The 17,483-nt window shown below is 37.4% G+C and overlaps 1 protein-coding gene across 1 annotated transcript in view; it reads right to left on the reverse strand.

Moving 5' to 3' along the window:
- CDKAL1 (CDK5 regulatory subunit associated protein 1 like 1) overlaps positions 1-17,483 on the reverse strand; it is a 380,101-nt gene that overhangs the window by 142,581 nt on the left and 220,037 nt on the right. Inside the window, exon 10 of the mRNA XM_041426743.1 lies at positions 3,683-3,849. Coding sequence (XP_041282677.1) covers positions 3,683-3,849 — 167 coding nt within the window. The remainder of the gene's footprint in view (positions 1-3,682; positions 3,850-17,483) is intronic.

A 17,483-nucleotide genomic window follows, 5' to 3' on the forward strand; every position in this document is an offset into this window, starting at 1 on the left:
GCAGATAAATTTAGATATAGTGGCTTCAACTACCAAATTGTCTGTTTTCCTCATCTCCTCTTAATACTTCATACTATGCAGTAATGTAAGTACAGACATTATCTGTGGCTAAAGAAAACAGCAGATACAAAATCTAGTACTTTAGATTATACCCTGAATAATTATGATAAAGGCTCTTTTTGTAATGACATAGGTTAGTATCCAGCATGCCAAAAAAAGCATCTAATATTTTGCATGACTATAAAACATTGCATGGTTCCAAACATATCTTTCTTTTTAGACAAGAAGGCACAAGTGAATGCAAAATTTATAATTTGAAAGCACATGCCTGCTTCTCATCCCAAGATGATTCATGCTACACAAGGCACTTCTACCACCATATTTACTGAATAAAAAACTGAAGTACTAAATTGTCAGACCGCAAAACACAAGCATAGTAAGGATTTTCATGAGATTAACAGCATCCTCTGAAATGACAAACATCTTCAAGTACAGAATGGCATTTATCTGACAGCAGTACTTGAAGGCACTGGTTATGCTATTTTAAATCATATGAAAACTTGAACTGACTCCCTACCTGACACAAACTTGAGTTTGAATGGCCACTGGCTCAGACCCCCAAATCTACCAATGTCACCCTGATTTTGTAAGACTTTGTTAAGCCTTCTGATGTTTACATTCTTTCAACAAACTTTCTCACACAGAGTTCTGTAAATAACCTATGTTTTGCATTCTTTCATGGAGGTGGAGAGAATTGATGGACCCTTGGTCTGTCCAGTGGCATTGGAGAGGTGGCACTGTCACCCTCCAATCCACTGTCACTTTTGGAAAACTATAAATGTTAGAGTCAGAAAATAAAGTTCTTCTTTTTTGTTCCCCTCGAGAGCAGCAGTGTCTGTGTCATCATTTCGTGCCTTATCACAACATACCAAGCCTTCCAGCATAAGAGCCTTAATGGCCATTGCAGAGGAGCTTTTCTTTGCCCCCTCCTCTGCTCTAATCCCACCACTCCTGACCCAAGGGAAGTTGTCTTCCTCCTCCTCGTGCAGGCCTCCGTCAGTGGAATAGCAGAGCTGTTGGCTACCACTTCTTAGTAGAGACTATGAAACTGATTCCCAGACACTGAGGCAGATGAAACACTCTCACCTGCAGGAAAGCTCCAATAAATATGGAAGAAATGTGAACAAATCAAAATTTTTGCTTTTAGGCTGAGTCTCTAGGGAAGCTCTATCCAGATCTCAAAATTAATTTCTACATTTAGAGGAATACTGTTGCTCTATCATTTTGAAAGTGAAACAAACCCCTGCCGAGCAATTGCATGAGTACAATTTTATGCCAAAAATGTCTGTTTTTTAAAAAAGATACATGATTGGAATGACTTTGTCCTTTGTATTGCATACAAAAAGTGACACAAGATTAGTACATTTTCCCAGATAAATTTTTTTCACAGAAAGCCAAACAACATTATAATTAGAAAGTTGACTTCTAAAAAAAAAAATCAATAAAACGCAGCACCTTTTAAAACAATTAATGAAAGATGTTTGCAAAGAATAACACATCTTCACATCTTAGGAGATAACAGATCTACATCTGGATTTTATCCTAATCAACTGACATGAGGGTTAATCAGCTTCTCACTTAATTTTTGGTTTTTTAATGAAATTACAGTTTTACCCTTTCGTCAACTGGAAAGTTAAAAGCACATTGACAATAAAAAGTTTCTTTAGTTTGGTTGTAAACATATACAGGAGACTGCTTACATTCCCCAGTGATCCTTCAGAGAAAAGTGTGGGAAGCTTGGAAGAGGAAATTAAACAGAAATGCAAAAAGAAAAAAAAATTAAAAAAAAAATCACTAATTTATTTTGACAAATCAGCAAAATTATGTCACAAAATTTCAAGACCAGAAATTCTCGATCACACGTGAAACATGGAAATGTGATGAAATAATCCTTAGAAAAATCATATAAATTGGAAACTGTATGGAACACTGAAGAGGACGAGCAACAGCACATGTTGCTACTGCACAAAAAGGCTGGTGCACACAAACACATGTTCTGTCCAGCAACACTCAATAGACGTTTCCAATAGGCTTCCATGAATTCCTCTGCCTTTGCCATGACACCTAAAGATGCATTTTTAAAGAGATAAGAGTACTTTTCCTAAATATGAGTCAGGTAAAAAATTAGTCCTACCTACAGCACCTTCTGGAAAATTTAGAAACAGTAAGACTAGATAGATATCATAAATTTACAGATTTGTGACACGCTCACACTTGCTATGATTGCAGGAAAGCAACATTCTTTCCACTTTTCTTGGATTATATCAAGAATGCCCCTATCTCAGCAGTTCGTTATTTACAGCAACTGATTTTTCTACTTTTTAAAGATTTGAGAGCACTCATACAATGACCAGCAGTGACAAAAGCAGCAGTCTATGCCAAAACACTTTTAATAATGTGAACTAAAAATGAAAGCAAAGGAACTAACTGTGAAAATTGCTAAAAGCTTGATTTGCTTTTGTACAAGATGCTGAAAAATGTTAAAATACAAAAAGAAAAGAAGAAAAGCTTGTGGCAGATGAGAGTCCCAGACACAATGCAAATTCTCAAAAACACTACCACACTGCTTCCTAAAGGGGCCCATTCAGAGTGCTGAGTTAAAAGTCTCTCCTAGTGAAACATATGCTAAACCAAAGAATTAAATAACAACCCAGGAAGTTTCTTGCAATTTTTTGCAGTTCAAATTCTTTAGCTGGTGAAGTGAAAACCTGCTTATTCCTACCAACATGAGATTCCTCTGGTCCACGTGCTTCAACAATAGGCAAAGGTGCAGTTATAGCACTCTGATGAGAAAATACCGTCCTTGACATCTTAAGAAAATACAAGTGCAAATATTAATGCTACGTTACATTTGGGAAAGCAGCACGGATACTAGCTACTTATCTGGGTATTAAACATGCACACAGTTACAAAATTTACTTTCAGCTATATCCTTCTCTCCTTTTTTCCTCCTCTTTACAGTTGCGTTCATTCTGTGGACAGTTTCTAGGAATTTCAATAAATTCATTAGGTGACAGAATCCATCAAAATCAACCGACCTTTCAGAAGAAACTCACTTCCTCCTCTGCATGAATAAGCTACTCTTTCAAATTCACACTGTTATATACTTCTAATTTCATTGAACTGCTTTGTTACATTTATTTTTAACACAGATATACACTTACATTTCTATTTCTTATCATGGAAGTTCTAAACACACTGAAAGTAGGATAATGAATGCATCACTGAGTGAGACCACCATATAGTGTTTCTGGAAATATTTGTCTAAGGTGCAGCAGGAAAAAAATTCAATCCCATAGTCCATCACTTGCAAACGACATTTCCTTTAGTTCTTGGAAACACTAGATATACATGCAAACAAACATCACTACAATAAAGTCCTACATGGCAGAGATCTCAGTAATATTATAATTCCAAAATTACTTAAGGATCTTATTATCTCAATAACTTGCTGTGTCAGGCAAGTGGCTTTACACTTTTAGTCTAATGTTGCAAATGTATTTTAAGTCTATTATGTTTTTAAGCTACTGCTTAAAACGAAAGACACTTCACACAAGGTTCCATGCTGACTCACTCAATGAATGTCCATGTCGGCATATAAATGATTCCTTTTCTTCCTTACCTCCAGATGCTCTAAAATATAGGGAGGGTTTGTCATGCCAAGCCTCAGCATAGCTCCCTCAGGAATAACTTCAACCAGCTTCCACAGAAGCGTGGGGAGATCTGTGCCAATGTCTCTGCCATAAGCCCCTGTGTCTTCACTGGTCAGCCATATCTCACAAACACCCTCTGTGAATAAAAGAAAGAGATAATTAACAAATCTGTTTTAGAGCTGTTTATTTTATCATACAGCTGCTCACTCTTTTAAATGCAGTATTTCACGTGGCTATTATGCAGCCAGACTGGGTATTCAATTGCAAAGGGGAGGGAAGGAGAAGGAAGGCTTATCCCATGGGTAGCAGTGGGTTATTAAGTTCATTTTATGAGCACAAGAGTGCTACAACAATGCTGTAAATTATCATTGCTGTGGAGTGATTAACATTCACAGCCAATGACTAATTCTGTGCTGCCTCTACAGCAAGTCAGACAAGTTTAATACTCTGTTTTATTTTTTGAGTCTAATTCATTAAACACCGCAAGAGACATCACCCAAGCAGAGTTTGCACTAATGGTTATTACAATAGTTAGCTTATTAACTGGTAAGCTTCCAGTGAGCAAAACCAACTGTAAAGCACGGTGATTAACATTCCTCCTGAAGTAACTATTAAAATCTTGTATTCTTTAAATTATACAATTAGCAATGCAATATTAAGGTTGTATTGAAAAGGTTAGTGACCACTGCACAACTGAGTGAGAATATGGGAAAGCCTGTTTCCTGGCAGTTAATGCTTCATTTTCCATCAATCAGAGCCTAAGGAAGTAGTGCATTTGATTTATATTGTAAATAGCAACCTTGGACACTGATATTTGGTAATAATATCCTCCTACCCAAAGAGAGGAAGATTGTACCACCCTTTAACAATAGTTGAAAGCATTGAGGTTTCATGCAGCCACTTCTGCCAGCCTGCCCAGCCTTCATCCTTTTTTGCAATACAATCCCTCTACCCTTTGTTACTACCCCAAAGCAAAAAATAAACCATCAAACCCAGGGTGTCTGTGAAGAAAACACCTGTGATTTACAGCAAGATAAGATAGCATTAACTCACACATTAATGAAGAGCTAAACTTCTAAAACCAATCACGAACTGGTAAAAGAAATTATCAAACACTAGAAGGTGCCTAATTCATCAAAGCACACTTTCGGCCAGCAGAGAATGTAACGGAAAATATAAATGTTTATGTTACAAATTTATACTCAAATGAGGAAAACTTTAGCACATACACCGACTTTAATCACATAAAAAGCAATAAACCTAGAAAATCAGATGTTTTACAAAATGTAAATCCAAGACTGCTACTCTTAAATTCACACTGCAACAATAATGGCAAGCCATGTTGAGCATCAAAGTTAATCCTGTTGGTACAGAAATTTTTTCAAGGTAATTTATTACTTAGAATGAAAAATGCTTAAAAATTTAAGGTTAACTGGAAAACTTCTTAGGTTTTGCTTCAAGAATAGGTTAGTGAGGGAGATGTACAATTTGTATCTTGAGAGAAGTCTGGTGTACAGCATTCCTGAAGTACTAAGTACTCTTTGGTCGACCATTTGCAGTCACAAGTTTGTAGTGACACTCAAACTGAGCTCCCTGTGCAGAATCTGCCTGCAGGACACAATCACACTGTGGATTTCAGTGCACTTGCTAATGTTTTTGGAATTCATCTCACCACAGGCAGTACCCACCAGGAAACATACTCCTGGGTTTGCTGCCTGCCCTACATTTTCCTGAAACACATGAAAAAATAAGTGAATTTTATATGCTGTATGTTAAAAAAGAAGATAAATGTAAGGAATTGAAATGATTGAAAGGTCCTGTTTTGTTTAGTTTGTGTTTCTTTATATGAGTCTCCAATAGCCATAAGAACAGTACAAAACTTATTGATTTGCTGAATTTCTACTGTAAGAGAGCAATTCTCATTTGCAAGCTTTCAATCTAAAGAGTTGCATGGGGTTTGGGTTGGATTTCCTTTTTCTTTTTTTTCATGAAAATGGCTAATGGAATACTGCCTCACAGTTACCAGACGAACACTGAGGGGAAAAAAAAAAAAATCACTGGCTAGGAATGGAAATAACATTCCGATGGAAAACAACAGCGAGCTTTTAAAGCTACATAGGTGGGGACCATTAGCCCCCTGGTGGGCTGAAACTTCAAATTAAATCACAAGAAGAGGAAGCAGCTGTAGTAGTAAATCAGCAACAGCAGGAATAACTGTCTCATCTGCTCCCCGATCAGGGTGTTGAACAACAAGCAATGGGAATAATGCATGCTGAGAGATCCAAGGATGTAGTCTTATTACCGGGGGCGGGGGGGCGCAGGGAGGGGAAGAACACCTGTATTTTATGAAAAAGTTCATGTCCCAATTTCAGGTTGACAAAATGGATCTTCAAATACTGAAAGATACTGTGAGTAATAAATATTTACAAGTAGGATCATTAGGATAAATCAACTTTGTACACAACTGTGTATCAAAGAGGTTCTGTGTAGACTGATTTTAGACGCTATTTTTTAGTCCTTTGCATCCCCAGTTTAGGAGCCTAAACTTACACCAGGTAAGAAAAAAAAAAACAATAGACCTCTCAAACAGTATTAATGAAGTCAGTCAAAACCCCCCATTTTCACTCCACCCAGTTCCCCTCCAAACTCCAGCCCTCCACAGGAACCTGTTTAAATCCATTGTCTAATCACGTACATAATATTTTTATTTTCTTTTGCAGTGAACCTCATTTGATTATTCACCACTCTGTTACTGGGCAATTTTGGTGCTAATAAAGGCAAGCTGATTTTGTAAACAAGAAAATTGATCCAAAGGGGAGGCTTCAGATGTGCAAACTCAGAGCATTTGTTACAGTATTAAGGCCAATTATCACTATATCCAAGTAATTATAAGTCTGCCTTTGGTCACAGCTCGTGGTTTATTTCTCACTCTGCCATCACTATCCAGCACAAAAGAGAAACCTTAACAGTTGGTCTCTGATCTCTGCTCTGCTGTACCTGGAGATTACTGAGAATCAAAAAAGCTGGAAAAAGAATATTCCAATATTTTCTTCATTCCAAGCAAATGAAGAAAGTTCTGAGCCTATTCCTTCTCACAAGTCTCAATATAAAGAATACTCATTGCAGATTATCTGATATGGGTTTTAATTTAATTTCTGTGGGGTAAGCAATCCTTATATTAAAGGAGGTAAGAAATCCTACATATATCACTTTTCCAAAATATGTGCATTCCTGGTTTAGAGACCACTTCAAATTATTAATGTCTTTAATAAAAAACTTATAGCATTTTCATTTTGCTTTATCTTCACATCACTATTGTAAACACTGTTTTCAGCAGTACCAAACATCCTTTAAACTGAAGAGAAGTGCACTCCATCAGAAAAATTAATTTATTTCAATCTGCAAAAAGATCTGAAGATGTTAAAATACCGGAAACCAATATCAGTGAAATTCTCATATTTGATAACAGACTGTACAAATTAAATTCAATCCCCAAATCCTTCTGATTTTTCTTCTCCTTCCCTCCCTGTTCTTCTCTTTCCTGGCATTTTTAATGTGAACCGGAGTGGCTTTTCTAACAGCACAATTCTCTGCAGGCTGCTTCAGTGGGAGGCCCCTGACTGTGACCTTCTCAGTAGCCCACATATGCTTATCAATAACTGCCTGACCTCCTTGTGATTCCTTCTCCAACAGTGAATTCTTATGGCAGCCTGCAGTGCTGCACAGACCACAGAAATACCCCTCCCAGTGCACCACAGAAATCTCAAAGACCATCTGCCAAGGGGAGGCCTTACATAAATGCTTGTGTCTTGCAGACTTGAGGACAGTCAATCTGAGAACAGTCAATCTGACCATTCCTGATCACAACATTAGAATTACTTTAAAACAAAAAAAAATCATGGCCAAAGATGAAGGCTTAGAAAACACCAAACTCATTATTCAGAATGAGCTTAGCCTACTTTATTTTCTCTTCAATTAATTGAATTTCTCCTTATTTATTCAGCATGGATTTTACAGGAACCATTTACATACTTGCTGCAGTGTATTACTTTGCTGAATCAGTGCCTTAACTGGGAAATTGTGAAGAACTGTGCAAACAGCAGATCACTGTACCAATCTGGATATAATGCAAGTTTAAACAGAAACTGATATTTGGAGGAATCAGTTTCCTCCTGTAATTCTGAAGTACTCTGCAAGCACTGATTCACCATCATCCAAGCATCCTGTTAAGACAGTTCAATCACATGGATCAGCAATGAAGCATCCCGTTACAGGGACTTCCCTGAAAGAGAAAATCAAACTGGGAACAACTCACTGATGCTAAGGGGGATTTGGAAGGATTCATTTCCAGTTCACCAAGAAATCCTTATTCTTATTTCATCTGTATATATACAGGGCTTCTGGAAAACAGAAAGAATGGAGCTGGACACAGTCCTATACAAACCCTAGTTATTCAGATAGTAACTCACACCAAACTGTGATAAATTGAGAATGCAGGATTATCTGGCAAGCAGATGATGCAAGTAGATTGAAGTAAAAAAGACAGGTCTAGGTTTGGGGCTGCTGAAAGAGGCAAGCTGTCAGGCTATGACCTAAAGGACCAATGCTTTTTCTGTATTTTGTGAAGTGCAGGTCAGCTTATGGTTCAGCACCGTATCGTACAGATAAATGCAGTGCTGCAGTTCTGCTCACGACACGCTGCGTACAAACTGTCTCACAGCCTGAATTTCTAGAAGATCTTTATTAATGCTCAAAAGTATTTCTTCTTTTTAAAATACCTATTTTTTTTACCTCTCTGGACAGTCTTAAGTAAATGGAAGATGGTCGTACGCTCTGATTTTGTTCATGTTTGCCACAAACAGGAGAACAAGACCTGAACATCATGAATGTGGGCTGACCTACTACAACTGCAGTAGTGTTCTGAATATTTCCAAGGACAGCAATACCACAGCCACTGTGGGTTATCTGTTGCAATATTTGATCAGCCTAGGAGTAAAAAAATTTTACTTTCACCTAATTGCAATTTTCTGTGCTCCAAATTGTGCAGCTTGTTAAGTATCATCTCTGCAAGACCTGTCTGACTTCAAGACAGTCTGGCTCTGTCTTCTCTCTACGGTCCCATTAGGCCGTCATAAACAGCAGTAACTCAGCTTTCTTTTCACAAATCCATTTCTTGTCTATTATGTGCTCCACCCTCCTGATCATTGCAATGTCCCTCTGCTGAATTGCTGCAGTGTGTCAGCCTTGTCCTGCGGCACCCAAAAGTGGACAGAGCACTCTCTCTGTGATGTCTCAAAATTGCCAAATCCAAGGCACCAGTCACTCCCTGGGGCCTGCGGCTGCACTCTCCAACAGCAGCTGGGGCACAGCTGGCAATTGCAGAGAGATTCCACTGCTGACTCATGTGCACCAGCTTTCCCAGAGGAACTCCATAGGCTGCAAAGCTGCTTCCCTGACAGTCAGCTCTGCACATCCATAATGCAGCATGGTTTTATTTCATCCCAGATTTGGGACATTTTACCTGCCTTTGTTAAACTTCATGAAATTACACTAAGTGTATTTCTCCAGGCAGTTGAGGTCCTTTGCAATATTAGCTGTACCCTCCAGCCAGTCAAGTACTCCTGTAATTTGAGTATCATCTCCCACATTCCACCTTGTTATGAAAGACATTAAATACTGGCTGCAAAATACCCTTAGTACCTGCCATCTAGACCTTGTACTTTGGATTGCCACTCTGGAAACCTGGCAGTCCAATAAAATCCTTTACCTTCTCACCATCCAGTATTTCAGTCTATACTTCACCACTCTAAGAATATTAAGAACTGTGCTGAAAATAAATTAAGACAAATTACTGGTAAACAAAACCAAACTACACCTAAACAAAACAGAAAACCCCAAAACAAAAAATACCCCAACACCCTATCCCCCCAAAAAACCCCAAACCAACCCACCCCAAAACACCTCAACTCCACTGCTTTCCTATCCGCCACAAAGCCAGACATCCCATCTGAAAAGCCACTCAGGCCCATCACATGGCTTGCTGTTGGCAATCCTATGCCAAGTGTTTCCAAGCACCCTCTTGCCTTCCTGTGCCAGGATGTGGCTTCTAGGATTGTCTGTTCCATGCAGAGTAAGGTTCAACTGCCCTGTAGTTCTCCAGTCTTGCTCTTTCTGGAGGGCAGGGTGATACTTCCCCCCCTCTTCCACTCATCAGGAATCTCCCCTGGTTGTCATGTCCTTTGAAGGATGAGAGAGAACAGCCTCATAATGACTTCAGCCAGCACTCTCAGCACACTTGGATGCCTCTCAGGGCAGGATTATTTCTATTACTTCTGCATGTCAGTCTGCAGGTACAAAAACTAGAGCTGTGTTTTGCAAGTGCCAAGTTCTGTACAAACCTTTAAAGCAGCTGTGGTTTCTACTACCCACAGGATGACACATATATTAGAGTGCTTAGGAAATGAACACAGTAACTTTTATGGTCTACATATTTTTGAGAACAAATGTTTGGAAACTAATTCGAAGTGGCATACACACCAAGTTATACTGACTGAGATCATTCCACCTATATAGGAATAACATGTTATTTTAAAAGTAGAACACTGAACAGTATCGCTTTGGAAGATTCTGCTTGGCTGTGTTGTCTACCACACTTAGTAATGAAATTAAAGGCGTTTTTTTCTTTCTCCTTGCCAACATACTTCAGTAAATGTTTACTGTAACAAATGATTAAAGTCCTCATGTATTTATATAAATATGCTATATATTAGTATATATCCATGGCATGAAATTGTCAGACCCACTGAAGCCATAACAGGAACTTGATTTAAAGGATCATTTGCTACAGACACGACATAGGTACTTACAACAAATTCCCGATCCTGCAAACTAATGCAAAAAAAGTTTGGGCTATATTCACAAACTGCAAAATAGAAAAAATAATTGCACCTTGGCCCCCCTTAACTCTTCCAGCTATTACCTTAACAAAACTATGAAACATATTTTGGATTTTGGTTAGATTGAGCTATATTTTCAAAAAGTAAAATGTACTGTCTCTCTCTCACATACTAAGTTGCAATCAGAGTTTAAATGAACTTTGATGGAAAAGAGCTGAAGAAATAGCTTATCAAGCACAATACAAGTTAGTTCAGGAAACAGCTTGGTTCTACTTCAATAACAATATGCTAATAAATTTTTAAATGTATGTTTTATACTTTTTTCCCCTCAAAGTGCATTCATATTTTTGTGTTATTTTATGCAATTTACAAAATCTAATCAGAAGTAAACCATAGGGAAAAAACCCCACAAAACAATAAGCATTAGGAACAAGAACTCTAATTACTTTTAAGTTAGAATACCAAAACACTGTGTTTTGCACAAATTAAAAACCCTCCCCATCCTCCCCACTACCACAACATACGCACATACTTCTACTACCACCTTTCACACCAATTTTTAGGGTTATTTTGGAGATTTTATAAGAACAGCTGCACACTGAAACTACCCATCTACTTAGCAGCACCAAAGTAAGTTTTAGGTAATGATCCTCTACCATCTGCTTTCTATTTAGATGTGAAGTCTGATACAAGAACCTAATAATTGCATGACTTATAGCGGCTTTCCATTTTATCTTCTGTGGTTAACAAAAGTGGAAGCTGCAAATGCATTTATTTCATATTTTACTTTTCCAAAGTCATGCATCTGAGAAACGAAACTGATGAAACCATTTAGAATATGGGTTCACCGAATTTGCTTATTTATCTAAATCCATCATATAAAAGTCTCAAAACCAGAACTGTTCCTTCCACAGAAAATGCTTTGCCATCAAGGTATTTACAAAGGAAGTTCACCTATGACTGTTGTAGGGATTAGCAATTCTACAATTTGCATCTTAGTTTATTTTACTCGCTTCTCCTACTATATTGATAAGCAAAGTATTTTTATAGGAGGAGTTTTTTGAAAGAAGGAATAAGAAAGCTTGTAACAGTACTAAAAGTTTGTTAAATTATTCCTCCTTCCTATGGCATTAAAAAAAAAAAAAAAAGTTTGAGAGTTCTCGATAAAAAGCATGCAGCAGATAGAGCCAACTAATCATTAAATACCAAAGAAAGCATAAAAGGTTTCTCTCTCCCACAAAGCAAACTCTTGTCCTTGCTTACAAAAGAGGTCGTTCTACCCCTATAGGGCCCTCTGTTCCTAACAGCTCACTGCCAGAGCATAAACCAGCAGCCCTGTCTCGCTCGTTTTGTAGCTGCAGTGTGAGAGCAGAGGGGAGAGGAAGGAGGGGAAGGAAAGGGAACAGGATAATAGGTCACTTGCTGCTGCAAACAGCATGATAGCTAATCTTATTATGAGTCCAGTTCCATTCTGCTAGAACAAGGGAGACTCAAAGGGGCGTGAAGACAGTCAGGCCGCTGAAGTTTGCGCAGTGCCAACACTGCAGCATTATGCATCTTGCTTTCAAGGAGGATTAATGATACCATACATCATGATGATAAATTGGGGTTTGTAGCCAGCTTGAAGAGAAAGGGGAGGAAAAGATTTTTTTTTAAATGGAGGGAAAAGTGCATAGTTGAATTTCATGAGTTGGTCCTATTTTTCAGGCTGAGGAAATCATTCTTTGAGAGGTCAGTGCTTTTTCTATTGGTCACCTGCCTGTGACCCTCCTATTTCCAGGCATGTGTGTTATGTAGACAATGGCCTGTTTTGAAAGTTAGCTCTTGCATAAATGAAAGAATGAAAAAAATAAATCCACTTAATCATTATACTTGCCATCTAAAAAGGGATAAAACTAAAATTTGCTGTTCCAAATACAGACATCCTACAAGAATTCCTTTGGTTTTCGGAGACAGTGGACATCTACTGCCTGAGTTAACAGAGTAAAAGTCTCGTGTATTAATGATCAGGGACATCACTGCCTGATGTTAATTAGTTCTCTGCTAAACCAATAACATTATTCAAGGAGCAGGTTCAATGACAAGCAATGGTACATACAGCAAGAAAATAAAGCATAAAGGACTGGGCGACTATAGGGAACAGATTTGCAAGAAGAGACTTAAACACAAAGGAAAGCAATTTCAGAAAACATAGACAAGGCATGAGTTTAGAATTGTTCTGCACCCCTGTACACAGCATATAAAAATACAGGTTCCTGAAGTGTGAAATTATTGCTCTCTATTCTATGCCTCACAAATACACTTTGTGAAATACTGATATGCTCATGTTGTCCTGGTACTACAAGCAGGCAGAGAATATTCAACCCTCCACCAGAAGGGTCAGTCCAGCACCCTGCACAAATACTCTTTAGCTGCTGAAAACTCCAAGAGCAAAATTTCCATAAACTTAAAAACTGAAGAAACAAAACCTATTATTGCTATGCCTATTGTCAAAACACAAATGAAAAACCTGCATTGAGCTCTGAATTCAAAATGAGGTACACGAGAAATCTTGTTTATGACTTTGGAATTCATTGGGAAAAAGAGAGTAACGCGCCACTCATTACAACATACGCTCGCTGTTTTAAACCCAAAACATGGGCTATCATTCTGCTGGAGATTAATATCAGATGCAAAGGGTCACACACTGCACAAATTCAAGGAAATGGTCACGAGCTGTAGGCATATTACAGGATGCAGTGCTAATTAATGGAGGCTTTTTACTGAGTATCCATCTTTGTAGTGCTAATGAGTTTGGATTAATTTAAACAACATGTTTTCATGGAAACTGATTAATTCTTGGGAAGTAGCACGGCATACCAAGTTTCAGTCATTAAAAATGTTTGTAGCCAAGCTAAATAACTCTTTGAGTTTATCATGATATAAACATCTATAGAAGGAGAATGACTTAAAAACTTCTACAACAGGAGCTTGCACACAAGCTGCCAGGGCATGTTGGAAGTATTTGACATGGAGCTTCATCCTCCACAGAGCATTCTCCTGTTCAAATTTCTTGCATTTTCAAGAGCTGAATTCTATAGTCCTATTTAATTAAAATTTTCTTTGACTATTACTTTTTTGTAATAGGAACAGCAAGAGGAGAAAGAAAACACATCTTGGGTATTTACAGATGATATTTTTAAAATTAGCTGAAAATTAGTCGAAATAAGTTGGATTACAGTAAAATGTTGACATTTCAAAAATGTAATCAAAGAAAGGAGATAGCTTATGTCTTTCTTTGACTGAAAAGCTAACAAAAATGAATAAATAATCCTTGTTCTGTGACATACACCAGGATTAGGCGAGACATCTTTTAAAATGTTTCATGTTCTAAGCACAAAAGAACCCTAGAATTCAGAATAGAGTGCTCTCATAAGGGACAAATAAAAAGGTGTTAAGTGCTTTGTTTCACACTAAGTTATGAGCCAAGACATAATACTGTAAACCTTGAATGGCAATACAGAATGCAGAAATACTTTAATAAAGGCAGACTTGTTTTACTTTGTTTTTCATCAATTCCTCAATATATCACAGTACTTTTGTGTGGAAATACTGAATCCTAGGCAAAAGACTGATTTTAATTACAAGCATTCTCTGTATAAATTGTGAAAATAGCTCAAGAATCTGTCAAACTGATGTATCCTAGAAGACAAGAAAGCAGGGAAAAGAGTCAGCATGTTCAAGGGCAAGGCGGTCAGCTAAACATGGAATGCACTTAGGGGATTCCAGTTCCATAAGCCAGCAACACAGAGGGGTAAACACCATTTCTGGGGTAATAATCCTTACCTAAAGTTACCTTCTCTTAACAGCACAGATAATACCATCCATTCATTACAGCCTGTATCTACAAGTAAACCAAACGTGCTGCACCTGGCTATAAGCTAAAACTAAGGTGTGTGTATCCTTTTCTGGTTTTCTGGGGTTGTTTTGTTTTTGTTTGTTCGTTCTGTTTTTTTAAATGAGAAAAATAATTACCAGGAAAATAGGCATTACAAATTAGGAAGTCTACAGACAGCAATCCCCTGATTTCTGTCAAACATCTCTTTTAATATTCACTGTTACTTAAAATATTTTCTCAAATGAAGGGTATTTTCTCTGCAACTCTAAATGAGTCAGTTTGACCAAAAAAGGAGAATGCTTGCATTGCACTAGTAATATACCTTCCCCAGTTCTAAATAATGAAGTCCTTCAATTATATCTACTGAATTCCCAAAGAGTACTCAAAGCCTTTTTGGTGTGTAGCCACCTTAAACTAAATTTATTTTAAGTATTCAGTGACAGACCGCCAAAATATATCATCAGCAGAATGCAATTAGAATGTGTTGGAGATGTCCACAGAGAGGTCAAAGAGAAAGCATTCAAGGGCTTTGAAGGATATTAACGTATTTTTCTCAAACAGATTAATGCTCATAAAGGACTCAATCTAAACAATAATTTACCTTTTGATGAACTTATTATACGTCAACATATGAACATAAATTAAATCTAAATAATGAGAGGTGAGCTTCTATCCATGAAGCTTTAACAAAAAATATTCAGAGTGAAATTACTCAGTCTTTTAAAGACTAGAATTCAAACAAGGTCCTAGTCACTCAGAAAAGGTTTACTATTCCATCTATTAGAAAACTCCACTAAACAGATGACACTAGGAAATAACCCCTTAAAATATTATTGAAATAATCTAAGAACATCCATTTGCTAAATACTTTTTCATTAAACACTTGGTAACACAAGTCTACAAGTGTTGCACAAGTTTACCTCTGTCTTCATTTAAAATTTTCTGAAATGTGTTCCTCAGACTTATTACTAACACCTTTAGGACCTGTATTCAGCTCTAAAAGACACAACCAGCAATGAAACTTGAGGAGAAAAATTATAAATGTATCAAACTTTGCAAATCTTAGAACTGCTGTTCAGCTGCATTAACTGCTGGAAATGAATGTGTACTCGATTTAGAAAGGAGTGGAGCAGGGAGCAAAGGCCAGGTTCCAAAGCCTGGCTGAGGTGCTCACATGGCGACAGGGACATGTCCCTGGGAGAGGAACATGCAGAACGTCCCGGGGGTTATAGGCCGAGTGCTGCAGTTTGTCTGGGATGGTGCTCTTGCCCTTGGCCACTGCATGCCATAAGTTTCTACGGGCAGGGGAAAATTCAGTTGGAGAAAACCTCTTCCAGGCAGCACCAGTTCTGCCAGTTAGTATGGACATGCATAATAAGTTCTATTAAAATGTAAAATATTCAGCCTTTCAACACTTAGAGCAACATTACTACAGCATATTGAAGACTAATCCATGTAATAGTTGGATGGCAATCAACCTTCAGAATTCCACAACTACATTATTTTTAGAGAAAGTTAACAAACAATTTTCTTTCAGAACCCTATGAGCCTTGAAAATAATTCCAGTGCAAACTTTCTAGAGTAATCACAAATCAAACACAAATGCCATTCCAAAATGTTTCTCATTTTTTCTGAAAGAAATATGATCCCACAGAGGAGCACTTTTTTGCATATGTTTATGTTTTCCAGTAATGATAGATGGGATACTTTGCAGAGCAGTTTTACTAAAAATGCAAAATGCATATCACTAAGTTGCATAAAGAAATAAAACACAGACAATACCCTAGAAAGTCATCAAATATTCAACCAAAGTACAACCAAAAAATTAAAATGTGTACTATAAAATACCCTGCCCTGCAGCAGAAGAAACTTGCTGCATGTTCATACACCATTTGTCACTTCTACATATGCCATAAGCATTAGCAATGCTAGAAAAAAGAAGAAACCTAATGAAATGTCTGGTTTTAGTCTGTTTCAGAAATGGGAAAAATGTCATTTCTTAAACAGCATATCTTCCTTGTCAATAATTTCTTTTTAAGAACATGAACTTTAGCCTTGGGTCATGTGCTGTAATATCCAAATAATCTAATGAAGAGCTTATAGTAACTCTTCATTTGTAGCATAAGACATCTTTTTGTCCCTATGCAACACTAACAACAATTTGGCTGCAGCTTAGATTGGGTTGTATACCTTTAGCTGCTTTTGTATGAACAGAAATGGTTGCTTAACAGATATGGGAACAAAGTGGCTTTGTGAGTTTACCATATTTTCAGCCAGATTCCTTCTAATACTTCCTCTCTCTTGACTCCATCCTCTGAAAATAATGAGAGCAATTACCATTTTCAAACACTTACCTCAAAGAAAAATTAAAAGGATGCCATAATTCCTAAATACAGATCACAGAATACAGTGAAACATATAAACATAAACCCTAAAGTAATGCACAGGATGAAAACACTTCCCTGAAACCGACAGAGAAGCTCTAGACACACATGTAGTATCTCAACTCAGACACTGTTTGAGGCTCAGCCATGGGAAAGAAGCCTTTGAAGACTGAGTGTGAACGCATGAACACAAACACAAATTGGAGAAATACGCAAAACTGGCTGTATTCAATAACACCAGAGTCTTAACTACAGATTGGCATAGAAAAATAAACTAAAACCTCTTAAAAGAAAATGTTCAAAAGAAATGCATTCCTTTCCTCCAGCTGAACAAAATATCCAGTCATCTCGGGATTACTATGAAGTTTTCCCTCATTTGTTTAGGTTTAGAGTTACTATTCAAACAGGAGGTTTGATGCCACTCTTACTTATGAAATATTAGTTTAAATCAATCAGTGTGGGTGAATGGACAACATTCAGTTTCTATTTTTAAAAAACAACTTCTCTTTTACTTTTACTGTGAATTGAGTTAGTAGATGCCAATACAGTTAAGTGAATCCCCCTAATCAAGTCTCCAATGTGGACTCAGATTCCTTAAGCGTGTATTTAAGAA

Source organism: Onychostruthus taczanowskii, unplaced genomic scaffold (assembly GCF_017590055.1).
Source record: "Onychostruthus taczanowskii isolate IOZ18803 unplaced genomic scaffold, ASM1759005v1 scaffold94, whole genome shotgun sequence".
NCBI classification, from domain to species: domain Eukaryota; kingdom Metazoa; phylum Chordata; class Aves; order Passeriformes; family Passeridae; genus Onychostruthus; species Onychostruthus taczanowskii.